The sequence below is a fragment of the Pelophylax lessonae genome (assembly GCF_965119305.1).
Source record: "Pelophylax lessonae genome assembly, chromosome: 4".
Lineage (NCBI taxonomy): Eukaryota > Metazoa > Chordata > Amphibia > Anura > Ranidae > Pelophylax > Pelophylax lessonae.
Window position 1 is genome coordinate 78,074,530 of NC_138771.1, and position 24,897 is coordinate 78,099,426.

At 45.4% G+C, this 24,897-nt stretch overlaps 1 protein-coding gene across 1 annotated transcript in view; it reads right to left on the reverse strand.

Annotated features, from left to right (window-relative positions):
- LOC309553129 (transient receptor potential cation channel subfamily M member 7-like) overlaps positions 1-24,897 on the reverse strand; it is a 250,318-nt gene that overhangs the window by 22,062 nt on the left and 203,359 nt on the right. The window contains exons 31-37 of the mRNA XM_082254029.1: positions 23,480-23,508; positions 23,335-23,385; positions 23,184-23,249; positions 21,310-21,593; positions 12,811-12,893; positions 11,249-11,454; positions 7,844-7,895 (exon numbers count right to left, since the gene is read on the reverse strand). Of these exons, the coding sequence (XP_082110155.1) occupies positions 7,844-7,895; positions 11,249-11,454; positions 12,811-12,893; positions 21,310-21,593; positions 23,184-23,249; positions 23,335-23,385; positions 23,480-23,508 (771 nt within the window). The remainder of the gene's footprint in view (positions 1-7,843; positions 7,896-11,248; positions 11,455-12,810; positions 12,894-21,309; positions 21,594-23,183; positions 23,250-23,334; positions 23,386-23,479; positions 23,509-24,897) is intronic.

Sequence of the window (24,897 nt, forward strand, 5' to 3'; positions counted from 1 at the left end):
TTATTATTATTATTATCGCTCTATCTTTGGCTGTTTCTTCCCCCCGGCACACTAAGGGGCGGTTTCCCCGCCCCACTTCGGTCGAGCGAAGTCGCCCTATCAGGTGCGCATCCTCGGCTGATGATGTAGTGCGTCGGCGTGCCCGGAACGCACGTCGCGGAGCACGGCATCCGTTGGGTGGCGTCGTGTGCTCTGGACACGGGGGGACCCCATTGGTCGACGATAAGCGCTGGCCCAAGGTCCCCTCGCTCACTGCGCCTGCGTCTTTTTAAATGGCGGATCCGACGAGCACGATCGCTTGCCGCCACCGGGAGATTTCACCCCACGGATATTTACAGGTATATTCTATCTGGTCTCCTGCTGCCTATTCCCCGACATCACTATTTTGGGATACTTTGTCATTTAAACATGGTTCTCCTTGGTCCCTCTTCCTCTTTCACATGGGGGCATTCCTCTATGGGGGTTGCACACTATATTCCCTATGTATGAGGTTTTTTTCTTTTTTCTTTATGGCCTATACATCTTTATCCTTCACCCTCCTCATCACATTTATCTTCCGTATGGTTGTTACTCTATATAACGAATATACTGGCTATCGGCAATCCCTGCTTCTCACCCTTTCCTTACTTTTTCACCAGCACCACTTACTTTTATCCTGACACTATTATACTTTCTAGTGTCATTGCCTGGGTCCCTTCCTATTCACTCATTATTTGATTCTATTCACATCCCGTTTCTTTTTCTATTTTCTTGGCAGTCATCATATTTCAAGTTTTCATTTATTATTCCTTTATTTTAAGGAATCCCTGTGAGACATTACTTACTTCTTCTACTCATAAAAGTCTTTTATCATCAAGACCAACGCACATCTTTACTTTGAATATAGTATGTATTTTCCAAAAAGAGTGGTCTAATTGAGCCCCTCTTTATGTTTATTGCTTTACACATTGCTAATATGATCATGATTTTCAATTCTCATATTCTTTTCTACAACTCTCTCCCCTCAGACGCCCTTTCAGGGACCATTTTGGGATCCTCGTGGGAATCAATAGTGGGGGATGACCACATCTTCTATGGAGTGATACTACCCATATCCACCATTACATTATACTTTGTCCATGCTGACTCTCCCTCCCTTTTTCTCCCTGGGCCTTGGCAAATTTATATATAATCCGTTTTATAGTGTTGCAGCAGTCCATTTATTGGATGCGCAACATTCGTGTTTTTAACACAGTGGCTTCATACATCATGTCGAGTGGCATGAGTGGTACGTATATATTCTTTGGTAATATTGAACCCTCTCTTTTTGTCTTGACATATATTCATATATAGCAGATACCTTGTATATTTAATGCATTATTGTAAACTATGCGCATATTATGTATCTATGCTTTATTTATACTTGTTTTTCGTACTCATAGCCTGAGATGCATTTCCATTGACCTCTGAAAAAGGCCAAGTCCGAAACACGTCAGATCATCACATGGAACTTTTTGCGCTTCTCATTTCTTCGCTCAAGTGATGTAATATCTAGCTACATGTATTTTAATTGTTATTGCTCTTGATCTTTTTCTTTATCGTGTTATTTTGGATATTTTGAATAAATTTATATTTGTTTACTACTGGAGCCTACTCTGTGATGGGTTATTGCCCATAAAGTCCCACACCCAAGGGGAACTCCTTTTCCAGTTTTAATAACCTTAGGGATGTTGGCAATACCCATCCAAACACTTTCATTATTTATACTGACTGTCACCCATGGAGTACACATGGAAATCAATGCACTAAGGTTAGGTATTGACGGGGTCTAGTCACTTCTCTGTGCGGCATGATGACTTAACTTTGATTCCCCACAGGTTGGGGCATCAAGACTTGTTCTCTGCTCATACCTGCCCGTGACATGTCCCTCTATGTATGAGGGAGGCTGTCTCTGTAAGTATGTATGTATGTATGTATGTATGTATGTATGTATGCATTTCTCTGTCTATGTATGAGGGAGGCAGTCTCAACAGTCTCTGGGTCTAGTGTTCCCTGAAGGGGCCACCACGTTCCATAGTCTTTGTCACAGTGTCTAGTTTTTTAGGACTAATTTTTAGTTTACATACTTTACAGAATACCTTCATGAAATATTTGCTTATACACTCTAATGGGGATAGGACTGATTGGTTTCCACCCATTATGTAGCCCTAGAGAGACGTAAAGACAGACACAGAGGGTAGGGTAAGGTTTTGAGAATCTGGTAAGGGGTCCAAGACTCTCGACACAAAAACAAATTTTCCTACAGCTTACTTGTAAAATCCTTTTCTTGGTACATCACGAGACACAGAGCAGCCATATTCATTACTATGTGGGTTATACGCCACCTATAGGTGAATGGACACTGGCATTCTACAAGACAGGAAGTCCCCCCCTCTATATAACCCCTCCCATAAAGGAAGTACCTCCGTTTTGTAGCAAGCAAGGGGAGGGACCTCTATGTCCCGTGATGTACTCCAAGAAAAGGATTTTACAGGTAAGCTGTAGGGAAAAACAAACATACATCACGGGACACAGAGCAGCCATATTCATTACTATCGGGGACGTCCCAAAGCAATGCACTTGAGGGGAAGTGGACACTATATGAAAAGGCCGCCATCAGCCCAAAAAGATCTACATAGCTGCCTGCAACAGCACACTGCGGCAAAATGCAGACTCTTCCTGGGTCCTCACATCCACTTGATAGAATCTAGTGAAAGTATGTTCTGAAGACCAAGTAACGGCCCCGCGAATCTGAGCCATAGAGGCTTGATGGAGAACTGCCCAAGAGGCACCTACTCTTTTGGTAGAGTGTGCCTTTACCGGAAAAGGTGGAACCTTCCATTTTAAACCATATGCCTGAATAATAACCTGGCAAATCCATTGAGAAATTGTAGACCTAGTTGCTGCCTGCCTTTTCCTGGGTCCTTCTGGCAGCACGAACAAAAGGTCGGTCTTACAAATCTGTGCTCACATCTTCAAATAGACCTTAAATGCGCATACTACATCGAAAGAATGTAACAACTTTTCCTCTGTTTGAGGATTTGGAAAAAAGGAAGGCAGTAGAATGTCATGATTCAAATGAAAAATGTACACAACCTTGAGCAAAAACGCTGGGTGTGGACGTAGAATCAACCTATCTTGATTGTAAAATCAAAAATGGCTCCTTACAAGAGCAAGCCGCTAACTCAGATACTCTTCTAGCTGTAGTTACTGCAACCAAAAAGAATAACTTTCTGGACAAAAGAAACCAGGGGAATATGCCAAATGGGCTCAAAAGGCTGTTTCTGTAGAACTGCCAGAACAAAATTTAAATCCCAAGGACACAACGGAGGCCTTACTGGCGGAAGCATACGTAGCACCCCTTGAATAAAGGCTCGGACTAAGGAATGCGAAGCAATCGGTCTTTGGAAAAAGACTGATAAGGCTGAAATTTAAACTTTAATAGTGCCTAAGGCTAGTTTCATATCTACCCCTACTTGCAAGAAGGCTAGAATACTCCCTTTGATATATTTACGGGGATATCACTTCCTGGCCTCACACCAAGAAATGTAAGACTTCCAGACTCTGTAATAAATGCTCATAGAGACTGGTTTCCTAGCGTTTATCAGGGTAGAGACTGCAGGGCCAGATATGTCCAGCTCCCTCAAAATCCAGGCTTCAATAGCCAAGCCATCAAATTTAGAGACTGTAAAGCAGGGTGGAAAATCTGACCCCGAGAGTGCAGGTCCGGATGCAGTGGGAGAATCCAAGGCCTTCCCACTGCCAACCTTAGAATTTGTGCGTGCGTACCAAATCCTCCTGGGCCAGGCTGGAGCCACCAGGAATACTGGTTTCCTCTCTTCCTGAATCCTGCGCAGAAGTCGTGGCAGCAGCTGAATTGTAGGAAAGGCATAGATCGGAGAGAACTGCTCCCAGGGAGTCACCAAGGCATCCACTCCGACTGCGAGTGGATCCCTGGTCCTGGACACAAAGTTTTTCAACTTCTATTTGAACCTGGATGCAAACAGATCTACGTCCGGGACCCCCCAGCATTGACAAATTAATGCAAAGATCTCAGGATGTAAGGACCATTCCCCCGGAAACATCTGCTGGCGTCTCAGAAAGTCTGCCTGCCAGTTCTCCATTCCTGAAATAAAAACCGCCAACAGGCATGGAGCACATTTCTTTGCCCAGGATAGGATGTGACCCACCTCCTCCTGAGCTGACTGACTCTTGGTTGATATAGGCCACAGCCGTGGCATTGTCAAAATGTACCCCGATGAGGTATCCCTGAAGTCTAGGCGTCCAGTACCTTAATGCCCGACAAGCTGCTCGGATTTCCAGGATTTTGATGGGGAAGCTCCTTTCGAACCAGGACCAGTTCCATTGGACAGTGGCTTCCACCAGAACTGCTCCCCAGCCAGAGAGGCTGGCATCTATAGTCACCACCTTCCAGACTACTGGAAGAAAGGATTTCCCACTCCTGGCTACCAACCACCATCTTAGACTCTGGCGTACCCTCGGTACTACAGGCATGTGAAAATCTAGGGCCTGGATCTTTTTGCTCCAGGCTGACAGAATGTGGTTCTGTAAAAGGTCTGGCATGGAATTAAGGGACTGCTTTGAATGAGGACACCATCTTCCCTAGTAACCTCATGCAAAGGATGTACAGGATACTTCTTCCCTCTTATGATCCAAACCAGATCCTTCAGGGCTATGACCAGCCACCCACCACAGGGTTACACCAAGCCAGCCCCCCACCCACCACAGTGTTCCAGCATGCAAGCCACCCACAAACCAGGGTGACACCAAGTCAGCTACTAACCACAGCATTCCAGCAAGCCAGCCACCCACAACAGGGGGATACCAAGCCAGCCACCCACCATAGTGTTCCAACAAGCAAGCCACCTACAACAGGGTGACACCAAGCCAGCCACCCACCACAATGTTTCAGCAAACCAGCCACCCACAACAGGGTGAGACCAAGCCGCCCACACTGCCAGGTATCAGCCACCGACCCACAACAGGATGACAGCAGCCAGCCACCCCACAACAGGGTACCAGCAAGCCACCCACCCTGCCAGGCTTCAGCCACTGACCCACAACAGGGTGACCGCAGCCAGCCACCCCACAACAGGGTGCAAGCAAGCCACCCACACTGCCAGGCATAAGCCATCACCGACCCAAAACAAAGTGCCAGCAAGCCACCCACACTGCCAGGCGTCAGCCACGACCCACAACAGTGTGACAGCAGCAAGCCCCCCACACTGCCAGGCGTCAGCCACCACCGACCATATTAAAGATGGCGGACAGCACGTTTTTTCCCCGCTGCGGCCGCCACACACATCGCCTGCACCCCCAGTGAAAACACCTAAGTGACACAGGGAAAAAGGGGCCCCACAAACACACAGCACCATAGCGCAGTGTAAGTACCAAAGACCCCCGCAGGGATCGCAACAGGGAGCCCCACACCGGCACAAACATGGTGAACACACAGCAACACAGGACTGCCACCCCAGACAGAGGCCCCACACAGAAGTAGTTACCTGTACCAGATGGCGTGGGGAGCCTCTCAGAACGGAAAGCCGCTGTCCTCATCTAACAGGGAATGCAGTTTGCCAAGGACATTACACCGCAGTATCGCAGATGTGTCCAGTGAGGTAGCCACCTCACGGCTGCATCCCTGCTGCGAGCAGGGATGGGTCGTTCATAATGCCCGGACGAACCATGGCTGAACGCTCGATGGCGGGCTGGGGGTCCCTCTGACCCTCTGCCCTGTAGAACCAGGGCGGTCAGTCTGATTCCCAGCTCCGTATGAATCCATCTTCATCCGAAGAACCGACTAAAAAACTAAAGCTGACAAATAAACAGCTAGTAAATCAAAGAAAAAACTGACATTTTCAAAGAAAATCAAAGAAAAAAGATAGAAAGGCTGAGACTGTAGCCCCAGCACAGGGAAGCCTAACTACTCCTGACGCTAGGCAGAAAAAAGTTGGGAGTGTTCACTGCAGGGGGGTATTGACCAGTGGGACAGCCTCTATGGGTGTGTATATGCAAATGTCTTTGTTCTTTTTACTAAGTCTTATGCCTAGCTACTCCTGCGGAGCGGAAGTCAATACCCAATAGTGATGACTTAGAGGTGGCGGCGACTGTCGGAGGACGTAAGAGAAATCACTGGGACTGAGATGCCGAGAATGGCTCCCCAGACCCTGACTCCCTAGAAATGGAATCCTCTGCTTGGCTTTCTTCTAAGCCATTTACAGCTACTTCTTCCACATCCTCTGCCCAATCCTGAACTAAAACAGGAGGGGCTCAGGTAAGGGGGATCTATCACGCTTCCTACCTCCTTGTGATGCTGAAGCAATCATGCCAGCAATTTTACCCTCAAGGCCTGCTAAAGCCGATGCCAAATCGTCCTTAATGACATAGGCTGAGACAGAAGCACTAGCTGTGGCTACTATGCCTGTCAAATGTAATGGCTCAGATTGGCCAGTAGCCTCTGGCCTCTCAAGGGAGGTAAACACAGAGGAAGGACGACTAAAATCTTCCAATCCTGACAACAGCAAACTTGTGCCCCTTCCTGCTGTGCCCCCCCCCCCCCCCAACTCCTCTTATGGGGGGACATTGCTTTATGCAAGAAAAAACTTGAGGCACTAACTATAGTGTACCCAAGACTTGTGCCAAGTTGAATAGCTGATCACACACAGCACAGTTATCCCCAATGTAGCAGTGCCTGTAAGCATGCACCCACAGTGACTCAGGCACCCAGATGCTGCTGCTCTGTGTCCCCTCCAGCTTCTGACAGGCTTTTCAGCTGATGTCAAAACAAGAGAGGATTGTCACCCCCTGAATTGGCAGACTTCTGATCTACAATTGCAATGGTTAAGGGCAGCAGTGAACAAACTGAGCCCACAAGTCTTTGGGCAAGTATAAATTTTGGGGTCAATTACTATTTTAATCAAGCTATTATTGCTGCTCTTCCACTGCTGTACACCATTAACGGGTACACGGGCAACAATAGCATGCATTTTAATAGAATATTCGTTTAGAGAATAGGGATAAGACTGCTCAAAGATCAGATCATGCTTTTATGACTGGATTTCTAAGTTCCTATTTTGGTGTTCTAACAGTCAAAGTTTCCAGAGCAAGGATTTTCTTCTTCTAAATTTCAAATAGTAACAGACATAAGCACAAGGTATAAGCACTTAAGTTTTGAATCACCTTGAGTTAGCTAGGCTGTCTTTACTACCTCCAATAAGTGTAACTGCTGGTATGTAGATGAACTGAAGGCACACTGTCAATACCGGTCACGTGATGTAGGCACAATTGTATTGAACTAATGCTTTCATAGCAACTTACATGTACAACATTAATACACTTATACATGTATTTATGCATAGTGTTGGCAATGTATGCAGCGATTTATATATTGAAGATTTACATCAGTCTCTGGCAAATTGAGACAGGTGACAATTAACTTCCCAGGATTAATTTTGGAGTGTGGGATGGGGCCAGCGTACCGTACCCAGAGCCATCCAATGCAATTACAGGGGGAACATAAAAACTCCATGCAGATAGTGTCATGGTTGGGATTTTGAACCAAGGAGCCCAGTGATACAAGGGATAAAAAATCATCGCTAAGCCAAGATTACCATAATAAAATTTAAACCACTATTTATCATACAAACAATATCTGCTCTGTACTGTACAAGACTGATGAACAAAAACTATTAATTTACAGTAAGTACTGTAACATTGTAATATAAAATTCTGTTAAATTATATTTTATGGATAACACTGAAAAGTCTGAAAATTTAAATAAATTCACCAAATGGGTACAACTTGCCTTTTTTCGCCAGATTTGATGACTGATGGGTCAGTTAAATTCTCTCCAACACCTAAAAAAAAAAAAAAAATAAAATAAGAAAAAAAAAAGACAACTGTTAGGCCTATTAGAAAGTGTACCCAAGTTTGGCTGTACAAATATTTTAAAAAAACATACACAGCAATGCCACCCAGATAAGGGGAAAAAAATAATATATAAAGTGGGTACGGAAAGTATTCAGACCCCCTTAAATTTTTCACTCTTTGTTATATTGCAGCCATTTGCTAAAATCATTTAGGTTCATTCTTCTTCCTCATGAATGTACACATAGCACCCCATACTGACAGAAAAACACAGAATTGTTGACATTGTTGCAGATTTATTAAAAAAGAAAAACTGAAATATCACATGGTCCTAAGTATTCAGACACTTTGCTCAGTATTTAGTAGAAGCCCCCTTTTGATCTAATACAGCCAGGAGTCTTTTTGGGAAAGATGCAACAAGTCTTTCACACCTGGATTTGGGGATCCTCTGCCATTCCTCCTTGCAGATCCTCTCCAGTTCTGTCAGGTTGGATGGTAAACGTTGGTGGACAGACATTTTTAGGTCTCTCCAGAGATGCTCAATTGGGTTTAAGTCAGGGCTCTGGCTGGGCCATTCAAGAACAGTCACGGAGTTGTTGTGAAGCCACTCCTTCGTTATTTTAGCTGTGTGCTTAGGGTCATTGTCTTGTTGAAAGGTAAACCTTCGGCCCAGTCTGAGGTCCAGAGCACTCTGGAGAAGGTTTTTGTCCAGGATATCCCTGTACTTGGCCACATTCATCTTTCCCTCAATTGCAACCAGTCATCCTGTCCGTGCAGCTGAAAAACACCCCCACAGCATGATGCTGCCACCACCATGCTTCACTGTTGGGACTGTATTGGACAGGTGATGAGCAGTGCCTGGTTTTCTCCACACATACCGCTTAGAATTAAGGCCAAAAAGTTATATTTTGGTCTCATCAGACCAGAGAATCTTATTTCTCACCATGTTGGAGTCCTTCAGGTGTTTTTTAGCAAACTCCATGCGGGCTTTCATGTGTCTTACACTGAGGAGAGGCTTCCGTCGGGCCACTCTGCCATAAAGCCCCGACTGGTGGAGGGCTGCAGTGATGGTTGACTTTCTACAACTTTCTCCCATCTCCTGACTGCATCTCTGGAGCTCAGCCACAGTGATCTTTGGGGTCTTCTTTACCTCTCTCACCAAGGCTCTTCTCCCCCGATAGCGCAGTTTGGCCGGACGGCCAGCTCTAGGAAGGGTTCTGGTCGTCCCAAACGTCTTCCATTTGAGGATTATGGAGGCCACTGTGCTCTTAGGAACCTTAAGTGCAGCAGAAATCTTTTTGTAACCTTGGCCAGATCTGTGCCTTGCCACAACTCTGTCTCTGAGATCTTCAGGCAGTTCCTTTGACCTCATGATTCTCATTTGCTCTGACATGCATTGTGATCTGGAAGGTCTTATATAGACAGGTGTGTGGCTTTCCTAATCAAGTCCAATCAGTATAATCAAACACAGCTGGACTCAAATGAAGGTGTAGAACCATCTCAAGGATGATCAGAAGAAATTGAAAGCACCTGAGTTAAATATATGAGTGTCACAGCAAAGGGTCTGAATACTTAGGACCATGTGATGTTTCAGTTTTTCTTTTTTAATAAATCTGCAACAATGTCAACAATTCTGTGTTTTTCTGTCAGTATGGGGTGCTATGTGTACATTCATGAGGAAGAAGAATGAACTTAAATGATTTTAGCAAATGGCTGCAATATAACAAAGAGTGAAAAATTTAAGGGGGTCTGAATACTTTCCGTACCCACTGTATATATATATATATATTATCTATCTATCAAGAACCGGATATAGGGAGGGAAAAAATAGTTTGATCCCCTCCTGATTTTGTACGTTTGCCCACTGACAAAGAAACGCTAAGTCTATCATTTTAATGGTAGGTTTATTTTAATAGTGAGAGACAGAATAACAAAAATATTCAGAAAAACACATTTCAAAAAAAGTTATACATTGATTTGCATTTTAATGAAATAAGTATTTGATCCCCTATCAATTATCAAGATTTCTGGCTCCCAGGTGTCTTCTAAACAGCTAATGAGCTGAGATTAGGAGCATGCTCTTAAAAGAGCTCTCCTAATCTCAGTGTGTTACCTGTATAAAAAACACCTGTCCACAGAAGCAATCAATCAGATTCCAATCTCTCCACCATGGCCAAGACCAAAGAGCTGTCTAATGATGTAGACCTACACAAGGCTGGAGTGGGCTACAAGACCATCGCCAAGCAGTTTGGTGAGATGGTGACAACAGTTGGTGCGATTATTCGCAAATGGAAGAAACACTAACTAACTGCCAATCTCCCTCAGTCTGGGGCTCCATGCAAGATCTCATTACGTGGAGTTTCAATGATTATGAGAACAGTGAGGAATCAGCCCAGAACTACACAGGAAAATCTTGTCAATGCTCTCTAGGCAGCTGGGACCATAGTCACCAAGAAAACAATTGGTAACACACTACACCATGACGGAGTGAAATCCTGCAGCACCCGCAAGGTCCCGCTGCTCAAGAAAGCACATGTACAGACCCATCTGAAGTTTGCTAATGAACATATGAATGATTCAGAGGAGAACTGGGTGAAAGTGGTGTGGGCAGATAAGACCAATATTGAGCTTGTTGGAATCAACTCAACTCGCAGTGTTTGGAGAAGGAATGCTGCCTCTGACCCAAAGAACACCATTCCCACCATCAAACATGGAGGTGGAAACATTATTATTTGGGGGTGTTTTTATGCTAAGGGAACAGGACAACTTCACTGCATCAAAGGGACGATGGACGGGGCCATGTACCGTCAAATCTTGGGTGAGAACCTCCCTCCCTCAGCCAAGGCATTGAAAATGGGTCGTGGATGGGCATTCCAGCATAACAATGACCTAAAACACATGGAAAAGGCAACAAGGGTAAAGGAAAATATGTGGAGGGATCTGAAGGTTCTAGTTACCAAACGTAAGCCTCAAAGTCTTAATGACTGGGAGAGGATCTGCAAAGAGGAGTGTGACAAAATCCCTCATGAGATGTGTGCAAACCTGGTGGGCAACTACAAGAAACGTCTGAACTCTGAGATTGCCAACAAGGGTTTTGCCACCAAGTACTAAGCCATGTTTTGCGAAGGGGTCAAATACATATTTCACTCATTAAAATGCAAATTAATGTATAACTTTTTTTGAAATGTGTTTATCTGGATATGTTTGTCGCTATTCTGTCTCTCACTGTTAAAATAAACCTACCATTAAAATTATAGACGGATCATTTCTTTGTCAGTGGGCAAATGTACAAAATCAGCAGGGGATCAAATACTATTTTTCATTCCTCACTGTAGATGTTCACCTTGTAAATCTAGAACTAGAAGCTCTCCTCTTGTATATTCAAATGTCCAGTGACTAAAAGCCAACATGGTTTCCTCCAGCATATTTGTTGGGACAATCTCATCTCCATTGTTGTTGTTATATTTGCGGAATTCTCCATTCATACACTCCTCTATGGCAAACCACTGCCCAGCTGAATGGCAGAATAGTAGGAACACTTCAAGAAACCTGTAAAAGACAAACAGAATTCTGTAGTAAATTCCATGCTTTTTAAGATGTTTATGTTACCACAAAATAAGATTGCATAAAGAAAAGTTCTCAAACACTCGCACCTCTCCTGCAGCACCTCCCTTGTCTCTGTAGTCGGCAGCAGAGAGGACAGAACTCTTTGCCAGATCCGGCGGTTCTCTGTGCATCTGCAGAAAGGCTCTTCTTTACCCACCCCCTTTCTCAGCAGCCTGCAGCAGAGAGGAGGGCAGGACTCCTCCCACCTCTCTGTACAGCCGCAACACCACCGTGTCTCTGCCCCCCCCCCCCCCCACCCCGGTCTCATCATTCAGCGGAAGCTGGAAGCTGATTCCAACCCTCCTATGTTACTCCCCCAGACCATGTACTTTAATTCTTCTCAGATCCACCTGCATCTTCTTCCTGGCAGCAGCAAAAGGTAAGGGGGTGCATTGTGATGTATGGAAGGGAGGGTGACTCTTGACTTCTGATGGTGGGGGGGGGCTCTTGACATCTCATGTAAGGGTGTAAGGGGGCGTGGGGTGCTCTGGACACTTAATCTTACAGATATAATCGGCCCTTTGAGGGCAACCGTAATGCTGATGTGGTCCACGATGAAATTGAGTTCAACACCCCTGCTGTAATGTAAAAAAAAAAAAAAAAAAATCCCCAGTGACAACTAGAAGCTTGTTTTTAAAGTAACAGCACATTCTTAAAGAAAAAGTGTTTTACAATTCCAAAGCCCCATTCTCTTTCATGAATAGAGGGGGGGGGGGGGGGGAAGAGGCCAGAATGAAAATGTCAAAGTCAAGTGATCAAGCTCCCTTCCCATCATGGGAGTGTTCAGCTTTATGCAGAGAACACATGGTGGCACACCAAAGGCTCCACACAGCTGCCTGTACTTTATAACTGATTAAAAATACAGGTAGAGCATGAAGCAAATACTGCGGTGCCCATTTTTATTAATGTAAAATCAGACCCCAGAGGATGCGAATGCTGTTTTCAAACTTGACCTGTGCCTTGAACAACACTGGATAAGTAAATGACAGTTCTAAGGAGCCAATGCTAGAAATTGGAGTCCTTCAAATTACAGAGCTATTACAAATCCCAGCTTTTACTTCCTTGATGTATAAAAATAGAAGTGCTATAGATTTACATACACAGCTATGTTATCATATGCATTAACAACTTATACAACTATATGTAATAAAGTAACTATGCAGGATTACTTTGGTATTCATCAGCCGTGATGTAATCTTGACAATTATAGTATTTTTTTCTATTTATGTTCAAAATACACATTTATCTTTCAGACACAATGCAGCTTTACATACAGTAAACAGAAAAAAAATTTAGTACCTTGGAGAGTACGGGATAGATTTTGGCTTCATTGCATTAAAAGCAAATGTCATCTTCTGTGCCGCCCTCTGCTGCTGTATTTCCTAGATTTAAAGAAATCATACAGAAAAGAATCAGACACCATGCATAAAATGAACACCTTAAATAATGCAGTTTTTGGTTGCCGAAGCCTGCAAGATAAAGAGCAACGTGTCAGTTTGCAATCCTCTATCTCCAAGTAAACTGATAATATTTGCCAGAAAGTGATTTTTAGGTCACTTGTATGTTTTTACATCTTTGTTATTTCATAGTTTAATAACTTCATTTTAAGTGGAGATATATGAATGCTCCCTCTAGTGGCCATCTATATATCAGGGAATGTGATCAAGCATTCCTGTTAGAGGACTGCTGAGAAAGCTTAGCTGGCCCCAGGGAGTCTATGGTTTTTAATTAAGTTGGACCTGACCCGTAGACCTCCACTGAAAAAAATATCCATTCCTGTACAGGAACTTAAAAAACTGGATTTTTGTCTTACCATAAAATTCTTTTCTGAGGTTCACTGACAGACACAGCTCCATGTCTTCTTAGACCCTTGGGCTTATGCTACTCTCTCTTCAGGAGTAGGACTAGGCCAAGCATGTCCAAAGTCCGGCCCAGGGGCCAAATGCGGCCTGTTTCAATATGGCCCCACAGGTAATTTGAAAAAAATCTATTGTTATGGCACCTGTGAATCCCAGAGCGCTGCTCAGGACCTCTGGATCTTTCAACGCCGCCAGGCTGCACGTATGCCATTTTAGTTATTTTTCCATTCATTTTATGCTACTGTTTTGAATGACTTATACTCAAAATGATGGTCCAGCCCAGCCCGCTGCATCCAATTCCTGTTTTTCCTGTTACTTGCAAATACACTATTGTTAACACCCACTGCCCGCCCTCGCCACCTTTATATCCCTTGCTCAACATGGCCTGATTAGGGAGCACTAAAAAACACAAATAAATCCAGCGCTAGTATGACAGGACCAGCGCCCTCTCAATGATAATTGACATAACACCTGGGGGTCAAGTAGCAGCTGTGTGGGAACAAAACACACCAGGAGGGATGTTCAAAAGTATCAGTCACACGAGGGTTAACCACATATAAGCGCTATATGAACCCACCGATGATGATTACTGATGGCAGCAATAATAGTCATGAATGATGCCAATGTAGTAAATACAACATTGAAAAGTTGTCAGGACAACCATACAAGCAGGAACTCCTCATGCTCCCCTGCAATGGGTCACCACACATGCCACTCACCACCAGCAGCTCTATAGCGGTTCAAGCCTCATTCTGGTCCTCCTTCCCCCAGAGTCTGACGTCACGTCCGGGTCCCCTTCCCAGTCGGCACTCATGTTTGGAGATTGGAGCGGCCACAGACGGCGATCCTCCTTGCCTCCTATACCAGGCATTGTGTATCCCCATTTCCACCCTTCCCTGCCCAGATTGAGGCATTCTGTTATCTCCTCACAGCCTGAGCAAGGCACAACTGTCAACACTGCTGCATTGTTCCTGGCTGGTTTTATGCCTTCACACACACTGGATGGTCACCAAGCTGAGTTTTTAACCCCTTATTTTGGCTTCACAATTGTGGATCCAGCGGGGATCATTGTACTGCTGTTTTATACATACATGGAACGGATTTTGAATAAAACATTTCAATGTTCTATTTACTACATTGGTATCATTCATGACTATTATTGCTGTCATCAACCATCATCGGTGGGTTCATATAGCGCTTATATGTGGTTAACCCTTGTGGGACTGATTAGGGAGCACACATGCTCTGAATTGAGATGAATACATTGTAAAATCTCAGTTAAGGTCAGATGGTCTAAAGTTATAAATATATTTGAACACAACATGTATACTTGGTGGTATGTTCCTGTTTATACTTTTTGAACTAAAAAGTTGACAGACAACCTTTATTACTAATAATATGTAATGTACTTTACAATGTTCCTGACATAAATTTCAGCTTCCTGGATTTTTTTTTCATCTGGCCTTCAGATATGAAAGGCAGAGTGATTTACCACCTGTTTAAATTTGTCATCCATGTGACAAAATGAAAAGTATGCCGTTTGCAATAAACTTTGCATAAAATAGTTATTTGCATTTAATTTTATTGGTCCAAAGAATGTCAGGCAAAATGGTCGGCCCTCACACATGTTCACGTCATCAAATCTGGCCCTCTTTTAAAAAAGTTTGGACACCCCTGGACTAGGCGGAAACAATTTTGGCTATGCCCCTGAGGCAGTCCTAGGGTGTATACCATCACTTCCTGCTATAGGACTTCAGTTTGTAACAAGCAGTGTCAGAAGAATACGTAACTTAACTCAACAGAGGGGCGGGTGCTGTGTCCGTCAGTGAACCTCAGAGAAAAGGATTTTACGGTAAGACAAAAATCCAGTTCGCTCTTTCGTTCGCTGACCGACACAGCTCCATGTCTTCTAGACCCTTGGGATGTACCAAAGAAGTATCAACATGAGGGGTGGGAAAAACCCAGCAATACATATAATTCCCAACAAAGCTAAACATGGGCAACTAGGTAAAACAGGAGCTCAACCAGAAACAACTGGAGCTCACCACCAGAAAAAAAATACACCCTCAAGAGGCGGGAGCCTCTGCAACTGCAGCCTGCAAAACATTGCAGCCAAAAGCAGCATCCAAAGATGCATGTAGATCCACCTAATAAAACTGTGTGAGTGTGTGTACAGACGACCACCTAGCTGCCTTGCACACCTGAACCACTGACGCCTGATGACAGAAAGCCCAGGAGGCACTAAGCGCCCTCATAGGGAAAGGGAAAGGAGGAACCTGACCCATAATAGAATAGGCCTGCACCACCGTCTGCCTGATCAATCTGGAAATGGTCGCAGCAGATGCGGCCTGCCCCTTACGAGGTCCATCCGTAAGAACAAAAAATCGGATTTCCAAATAGACTCAGTCACCACCAGGTACACCCAGATTGCCCTGACTACATCCCAGGAATGTAGAGCAATTTCTTTAGGATGTTTTGGCTTAGGACATGACAGCAACACAATACCTTCATTCAAATGAAACCCTGAAACAACCTTAGGAAGGAACGCCTGCCAAGTCGTAACACCACTGTTTTTTCTGTGAACCACCAGGTAAGGTGACCGACAGGACAATGCAACCAATTCAGACACCCTACGCGCAGCGGTAATAGCAACCAAAAAGGCCACCTTCTGCGACAGAGTGAGCAAAGGAAGTTCACAAATGTTTTCAAAAGGAGGCTTTTGAAGCACCGACAGTACCAAATTTAGATCCCACGGAGGTACCAGGGATCGCACAGGAGGAGCCAGATGGCGAACTCCCTCCACAAAGGTGTGAACCAAGGACTTTGTCAACAGCCTTTGGAAAAATATGGCCAAAGTGTAAATCTGCCCCTTGATGGTGCCCAGAGCCAAATGTTGATCTACACCTAGTTGTAGAAACTCCAACAGGCGAGACAAAGAAAAGGAACTGGAAGAAACCCCCCGGGACTCACACCAAGTAATTTACACCTTCCAAACTTGATAAACCTTCCTGGAAGTAGATTCTCTAGCTTTCAACAGCATATGAATCACCAACTCCGACAGCTCTCTGGCTTTCAATAGCCAAGCCGTTAAAGCCAGCGATCGTAAAGCTGGATGGAAGATTAGTCCCTGAGAAAGAAGATCTTCCCTGAGAGGAAGTTTCCAAGGAATGTCTGCTATCAGCCTTATCAGGCCTGTGTACCAAGACCAGCGAGGCCAGTCTGGTGCCACCAGAATGACTGGAATCCCTTCTACCTCGATTCGGCGTAGCAGTCTTAACAGAAGTTATGTTGGAGGAAAAGCGTAAATCAGATGATACTGACCCCAAGGGGCCACCAGGGCGTCGGCCAGAGGATCCCAAGACCTTAACACGAACCTCTGCACCTTCCTGTTGAGAAGAGGAGCTGAGGCAAGACCAAACAAAAGATAACACCACAAATTGATACTGCTCCTCGCCCACGGCAAAACAAAGAAAACGCTGATGTCCGATATATATTGGAATATGAAGTTAAGCATCCTTGAGATCGATAGAGGCCAGAAGATCCCCTTGATGAAGGAAAGCTACTACTGTGCGGATGTACTCAATCCGAAATTTCTAAACCCGCACAAAGTGGTTCAGAGCCTTGAGGTCCAAGATCAGGCGAACCTTGCCTTCCTTCCTGGTAATTATAAACAGATTTGAATGAAAACCTTGAAAACGTTCCGACTCTGGAACCGGTACAATGACTCCTTGTGCTAACAAGTCCCGCACTGCCTCATAGAGGCCCTGTAGCCGATCGTGAGACAGGCCCAAGTTGTAAGCAAAGAAACTTGCTAGAGGCAAGGGCCGAAACTCGATCTTGTAAACGAACAGAACATCAACTTGTGGACCCATTTGTCCTGAATGAGCAAGGTCCACAGGTCCGGAAAAAGGCAAAGACTTCCCCCCCACCCCAGATGAAGATGAGGGCACCCCTTCAGGCTTGGGAAGGCTTGTCTGCAAAACCGGTCATGCCCGCTTTTGACTTACCATTCCTGGGTCTCTTGGAGCCTCCCATGAAGTTACGGGTGGATCTTGAACCCTTTTCCTGCAATAGAGGTGGACGAAAGGGCCGCTTGTGAGACGAGCAAAAAGGACCACTTTACAACAAGGTTCCTTGCTTCAACCAAATCATGTGGTGAAGAATCACCACCATCACAGATTCCCTTCCGGCCAAGGGGGTCGCATCCAAAGATGCATCACAAATGTACTGTAGACCCTGGATCTACTGATCCGCCAGCTCAGGAGGGTGTTGACCCCCTTTCAGATCCTGGCGTAAAATTTTTGCCCATTCCGTTAAAGTCTGGGATACCAAGGGGGATAGCAAATACCAGTCTCAACATTGAACCTGCCACGATGAAAAGGTAATGGACCAGAGCCTCAGCTCTGTTGTCCACAGGATCCTTAATGGATGGAAAATCCTCCACCGGCAAAAGTGTGGCCGTATTTAGCCTGGAAACCTGGGAGTTCACCGACAGTGGAACAGTTTCTTCGAGACAGACTTCTCAAAGGGATATCTTCTAGGGAAACGCTTAGGTTTTCCAACCATGCCTTTCGGGGAATCCCACTGACTAGTGACAATCTCGTCAAAATAGGCAGGGTAAGGGAACACCTTTGTCACCTTGGAAGACTTGCAGGTGCCAAACTGCACCAGCGTCGCTGAATAAGCATCAGCTGAGTCCTCCAACTTTAAAGTTTCTCGCACTGACACAATCAAAGCCTCCACCAGCGCTTTTTCATGCGCAGCTGCGGAGGAGGAGGATTCGTCCTTACTGTTAGAGCACTCAGGGTGTGTGGACGCAGACCCAGTGGGCTGACTCAAATTTGCAGTGGAAAATTCCACCTCAGACTCTGAGGAGACAGGTGATACAGGCGAATGGGGGGGGGGGGGGCAAATTTTGGTTGGCCGCCTTTGCAGGGTCATATCAACCTTTGACACAAGTGATTGCAGGGCCACCGTCATGGCCGCCAGGGCAGACTGAGACCCAGAGGGTCCCCCAGCCTCAAGGAGTAGGTCAGGTGGTGATACACGAGATCCAGAGGCTCCATGGTTAATCGGAGTCGCACTGTGCACTAAAAATTATTTTTATTTTTTATTTTAAGAAAAAGTTAAAAAAAAAAAAAAAAGTTTAATAAAAAGAAAGAACCCCCCCCTTCCACACACACACACACACACACACACACACACACACCGCTTGAAGCACCACAAGAATCAGTGCACCCACAGCGCTGTATATAGCAGAGGAAGGATCGCACACCCACTAGAACTCACCACCCCAGAGCTGGAGAGCACTAAACAGCCTGCCACAATGCGATCAAAGAGGAAGCGCCGACACTGACACTAGAGGCCCCTTCATCACATCACCGCACTGGACTACAAGAAAATGGCCGCCACTATTTTCAATGGGAAACCCAAAACATGGCCACTGGACAACACAAACATGGCCGCTGAAGCCCCTGAACACCATCCACGGCAAAATGGAGGCACCACGCAGGACCCCACTGGATCCCAGGGAAAGAAGAATCCACCAGGAGGGAACCCCCCCACCCGCAGCACCAAAGGTACAGGCACCCCCAAAGGGGGCCGTCGCAAAAAAAAAAAAAACCTGTGCCCCCCAAAAGGGTTCTAAGGGGAGGGAACAGGGGGGCAGGTGAGGGTGATCAACACAGGGAAACTCTGCTAGGGAGAGGGGGGAAAATGTGAGGGGAGGAATGACACAGAGGGGGGAGAGGGGGGAAAATGTGAGGGGAGGAAGGACACAGGGGGGGGGGGCCTACCAACCCCAGGGAGGGCCCACGACCACCTCAGCAATTCCCAGAGAAAGGAGGGGGGACAATACTCACCACACCTTGGCATCAGGTGGGCACCACTCCCAGCAGTCCATCGCACCATCTTGGAATGGGGGTGCTGCAGCCTGAGGTACGCTGCGACTCTGATCGTGACTGCTGTTGTGACCAGGGCTATGCGACCTCACCAGGCGTTTCACTCGCCGGCCAGCCCCCGTCTAGTGGGGCTATATCGCTGCCAACCTAGCGTGGAGCTAATAGTTGGGTCACGCTCGCAGGCCACACTGGGAAGACCATAAGGATCTAGGATATCCAGTGCGTCGTTCAGTCCGGCTGTTGATTGTGGTTCACACAGGAACAAAAATAAGAAAGAAAAGGGAAAAAACTTCCATTAAAAAAGGAAAAAATGCCAGGACCCCAGATCCCAGCAGAGAGCCAGGTCCTTACTCCTGACTAGGCAGAAAAAAATGAAATCCTATAGCAGGAAGTGATGGTATACCCCTGGGACTGCCTCAGGGGCAGAGCCAAAATTGTTTCTGCCTAGTCCTACTCCTGAAGAGAGCGCAGCATAAGCCCAAGGGTCTAGAAGACATGGAGCTGTGTCCGTTAGTGAATGAAAGAGAAATGGAAGTTTCCCTTTGGCTGTCAAGCCGCGGGCTCCTCTCAGGATCAGAAGATGGAGTAGGAGGTGGATATATATCAGCCAGCATTGGCACATCTGCAATGCTAGATTGCAGGTCCCCCCACTTAGACATGGCACTAGTGAGGAACACAGACCTGGACTTGGGAGGAGTATAAAATGCTTCCCTAAATACTAAAAAAAAAAAAAAACACCACCCAAAAAAACCCACAGCCTAAGTAAAATTAAAAACAGAAGGTTTTGCAGAAGGAACATAACTTACAGTTAGTAGGATGTCCCCTGTGCTGCTTTTACTTTGTTGTCTTCCTATACCCATGTGTCAAACCTCTCTCCTCCTCGCCCCCCCCCCCCCCCCGCAATTCCACAATTCCACAATTTTCCAGTGCAGCAGGGGATAATAAAACGAAGGGGCATAACTATGCCCGCCCTTTCTTCCCAGCTTTGCTATTCATAGAAATAATGCTACAGCTTCAATGAAACAGTATCTTTGAATAGAGAGGGATGAACTATCAATCATCTACCTGTCCACAATACATACTAAAGATCATGTTGAATGCATAGATGTTGTAATACAGCTTCCATGAATGGCGCAGCTGGGCGGAAAGAAAAAGGCATAGTCAGTCTCTCTGATGAGAGAGCCTGTGACAGCCCCTTAGTTGTATCAACCCCCCCCCCCCTTTGGAAGATTACAGTGGCGGGGGTTAGAGCTAAGAGGGTAGAGGAAGATTTAAATTAAAAGGGGAATCAGCACAAGGGACACATCCTATAATCCAAGTTATGTCCCTTGTGTAGATTTTTAGTTTTTTGCAACTTTAGCTACACTTAGACTTTAATGGGTTAAAGTTTTGCCCATAGATGGTCTTTTATATCTAAGCCACATTCAAGTGCCACTTTATTGAAGAAAATATCTACATTTTGGTTCTCTGGACGGTATATTAACAGTTGAAGCAGAACTCCACCCAAAAGGGGAAGTTCCACTTTAAAGACCCATCCCACACGCCTCTTGCACAATTGGCACTTTTGAGGAGCGGGTACCCGATTTTGACAGGTACCCGCATTCCACTTACGTTCGCGATTGGCAACGGAAGTTCTCCTTCCTCCCTCCCCCTGCAGTCTTCTGGGACACTGATAGGTCCCAGAAGACTGCATCCACCATTCGCAATGTGCAGTGGGCACCCGGCTGTGAAGCCGCAAGCTGTCACAGCCGGGTGCCCATAGTGAAGATGCTAGCACCGCAGAGGGAGGACAGAGGATGAGGACGGCAGGGCTAAATGCCCCGCTGAATTGTGGGACAGGCGAGTAGCTGTTTTTTAAAATTCAGCAGCTACACTTTTTGTAGCTGGTGACTTATTTTATTGACAGGTGGCTGGAACTCTGCTTTAATGTCATCATAGATAAAACAGCAAGAAAACCCAAATCAAAGTGTACTTTTTAAAAGGACTATTTCAATGCTCTTTTTCCTCACTAATAAACCAAAGGAAATACAGACACTTACTTTAAGGCAGAGATGAAGGACAGTATCTTCTTTGTACACCCCTAACCAGGTATTTACCACCTCAGGTAGGAATGACTTGATGATATAGAAATGTCCGGCCTTAAGGATGTCATTCTCAGACCAGGTACAGGCCACTTTCACAGCTCGCCTTAATCCGCCTCCCATCTGTTCTTTACTCAGAAACTCAATTTTAGCACACAGCCCTCTCTGTGACCAGGATGACATGCTGTTGTTCAGGATGGTTGGAGAGCTTTCCTCTAAGCGATACACAGTGACCAATTCACCTGCAATATACATACTGACTAAAAACGTATCTGATCAAACAGTAAACATTAGATGATCCTGTATAAAGCACAAGCACAGAAACACAGAAGGAGTTGGTTCAACTGCAAAAATACTTAAAGAGTAGCTCCACTTTTGTTGAGTAAAAAAACATTCCCCTCTGACTTCTTTGTGTTTATAAAAAGGGCTTTAACCATCTCCCACTCGACGTTTTGCCAATTGACAGGCGCGAGGTGGCTCTCTCCTTTTGGGATGATGTCATATAGTGCCTTGAAAAAGTATTTATACTAGGGTTGCCACCTCATCCCTTTAAACCAGGACACATATTATCACAGGTTCTGAGGCTAAAATATGCCCTGTACTGACACTGGCAGGGAAGGGGTTAACACCAGGGGCGATCAAAGGGTTAAATGTGTCCCTAGGGGGTGCTTTCTAACTGTGTGGGGGATGGGCTTGCTGAATGAACACAGAGACCTATGTTCCTAAATAAGAGGAACACAGGATCCCTGTGTTCATTACTGACAGAACAGCGGTCTGCCGTGTTTACAACGGCAGACCACCGTTTTGTCTCCACGGGGAGCCACCACGGGTGCCTGGCGGACATCACGGCCACCGGACCCGCTGATTGGCTCCCCCTGTGGCCAAATCAGCACGTGCGCCCCCACTAGCAGTCCCGCGGAACAGAGCCGACCTGCGTCTGGTTGGCAAGAGGTTAAACAGTGCTCCGTAAGATATTCAAAGCTTGGGATATTTTTTTTTATAACCTAACCCTGCTTTAAACTTCTCCACAACTTTATCCCTGACCTGTCTGGTGTGTTCCTTGGCCTTCATGATGCTGTTTGTTCAGTAAGGTTCTGTAACAAACCTCTGAGGGTTTCAAGGAACAGCTGTATTTATACTGAGAATAAATTACACAAAGGTAGACTATTTACTAAATAGGGGACTTCTGAAGGAAATGTATTCCACTAGATTTTAGTTAGGGGTATCAGAGTAAAAGGGGGCTAAATATACAAATGCATGCCACACTTTTCAGATGATATTTGTAAAAAAATGTTGAAAACCATTTATCATTTTTCCTTCCACTTCACAATTATGTGCCATTTTGTGTTGGCCTACCACATAAAATCCCAATAAAATATATTTATGTTTTTGATTGTAACGTGACAAAATGTGCAAAATTTCAAGGGGTTATGAATACTTTTTCAAGGCACTGTATAACAATGCACAAGTGGGGCGATCGACAGTGCGCTGTGACCCTGGGATATGGCACATCATCGATCTCGATAAAGAGCCAATGACAAGGCTCTTTACCCTTGTGATCAGCTGTGCCCAATCACAGCTGATCACATGTAAACAAGGAAATGCCGATTATTGGCATTCCTTTCCTCACACTGACAGCCAATAAGGAAGGAGAGTCACGGACGGCCGAGGCACTCCTGGAGATCGCTGGATAGAGAGGGGGCTCAGGTAAGTATTACGGGAGCTGCTGCACATAAAAGGCTTTTTATCTTAATGCATAGAAAGCATTAAGATAGAAAACCTTATGCCTTTACAACCACTTTAAGAGCAATAAACAATTAATGCAAACTCACCTTTCAGAGGCACAGGGGTGAAAGGAATACTCTGGGATAGTCGCATCAGATTGTTTCTTTCAACAGCTAAAACAGAAGAGGAATTGTTAACATTCAACAAGCAAATAAATAGACTTTCCTTAAAGTTCTTTTACACTATCAGATAACCAACCTGAATAACAATAATTGATGTCTGAAATGGGCTTGAAAGGAGAGCCAATGCCTAAGAAAAAAAAAATGACCCTTTTTTGTAGCACAACATGAATACAAAAACATAAATACAATACAGACTGATAGCTGTTCCCAGAGATACTCACCATTTAAAGCATCCTCCTCGGATGTAGGCCTAAAAAAAAGAAATAAATAAATTATATATCTATATCTCACACATAACTAGTCAATAGAAAAACAAAATAGGATTTTTACACTCATCCCAGGCCACAGTAAAACCCCTCTTCCACTACCTGCATGCCTTCAGTTTCTGGCAATACAAAAGCAGGAGCATGGTTATTAACACAGAGGGGGTGGGACCTGTCTCCCTCAATGGACTTCAAGAAAAATATTTTATGAGGAGTACAAAACCCTGTTTTCTTACTAGTCCTTTGAGGGACAAAGGAAACTTAAGCCTTTGGGAGATCCAAAAGCAATCTAAGGAGAGGGCAAAACAGTTAGGCTCCTTTCACACACTCCGTCCGTTGGACGGAGTCCATTTTTCTCAGCGGGGGATCGAGCCGCCGATCCCCCGCTGAGCAGCAGGAGGACAGCTGTGTCTCCGCGCTGTGTGCGGAGACACAGCTGACAGTTCCCCATGCATCTCTATGGGGGAAATCGGATGGGAATGGACCGTCAGTCCGTTCTCACCCGATCCCATCCAATCCGATCCGCTGGAAGGATGGAAAATAGGGTTTCCATCCGTCCAGATTTGACGGATTTGATCGGGTGTCAGCGGACATGTCTCCGCTGACATCCAATCCCCCATAGAGATGCATGGGGGGACCGTTCAGATCCACCAAAAAAACGGACAGGCGGATCTGAACGGTGCGCCTGTGTGAAAGGGGCCTTAACAGGCACAATGGAAAACAACGAACGGGGGATAGAATGCCTTAAGGATCCTAAGCCCAAAGCTGGTATCTAAGGAGGCTGAAATATCCTTACTGTTGGAACTTTGAGCACATGTAAACAGAAGATCAGGTGGAAACCTTACAAATCTGGGAACTAGAGGACTGATGTTAAAATGAGGTGCTGCTTATTGCCCTAGTGGAGTGAGCCTTAAATGGAAAAGGAGGAACCTCAATGTTGGGAGCATAAGCCTGAATGGTTACCTGCCTGAACCAACTAGAAAGTTCCCAAGTAGTCAGAAGGGATAGGACTGTGGGAATCACATAGGAGATTCCCCCTACACAAACATTTAATTCAGACAGTGAGAAACCAATGGTCCAGACAGAAGCAGCAAGGGCAGAAACTTGACCCTTGATGGTGCAAATAGCTAAATGTTGGTCCAGATCTAACACCAGGGAAGAGGATCTGTCTCTTGGAAAAACACCTGGCACATCTGCAATAGGTCCTGCCAGGCTGGCGTACCACTTCCACCTGAGCAAACACGGGGCAATAAGGACCCAAATGTCCTTAATCTTGATCCTACAGAGCAGGCTAGGAAAAATCTTCAGGGAAAGAAAGGTTTTAGAGTGTACTGATACCAAGGAACCATTAGTACAAATGCTGCTTCCAAACCTGT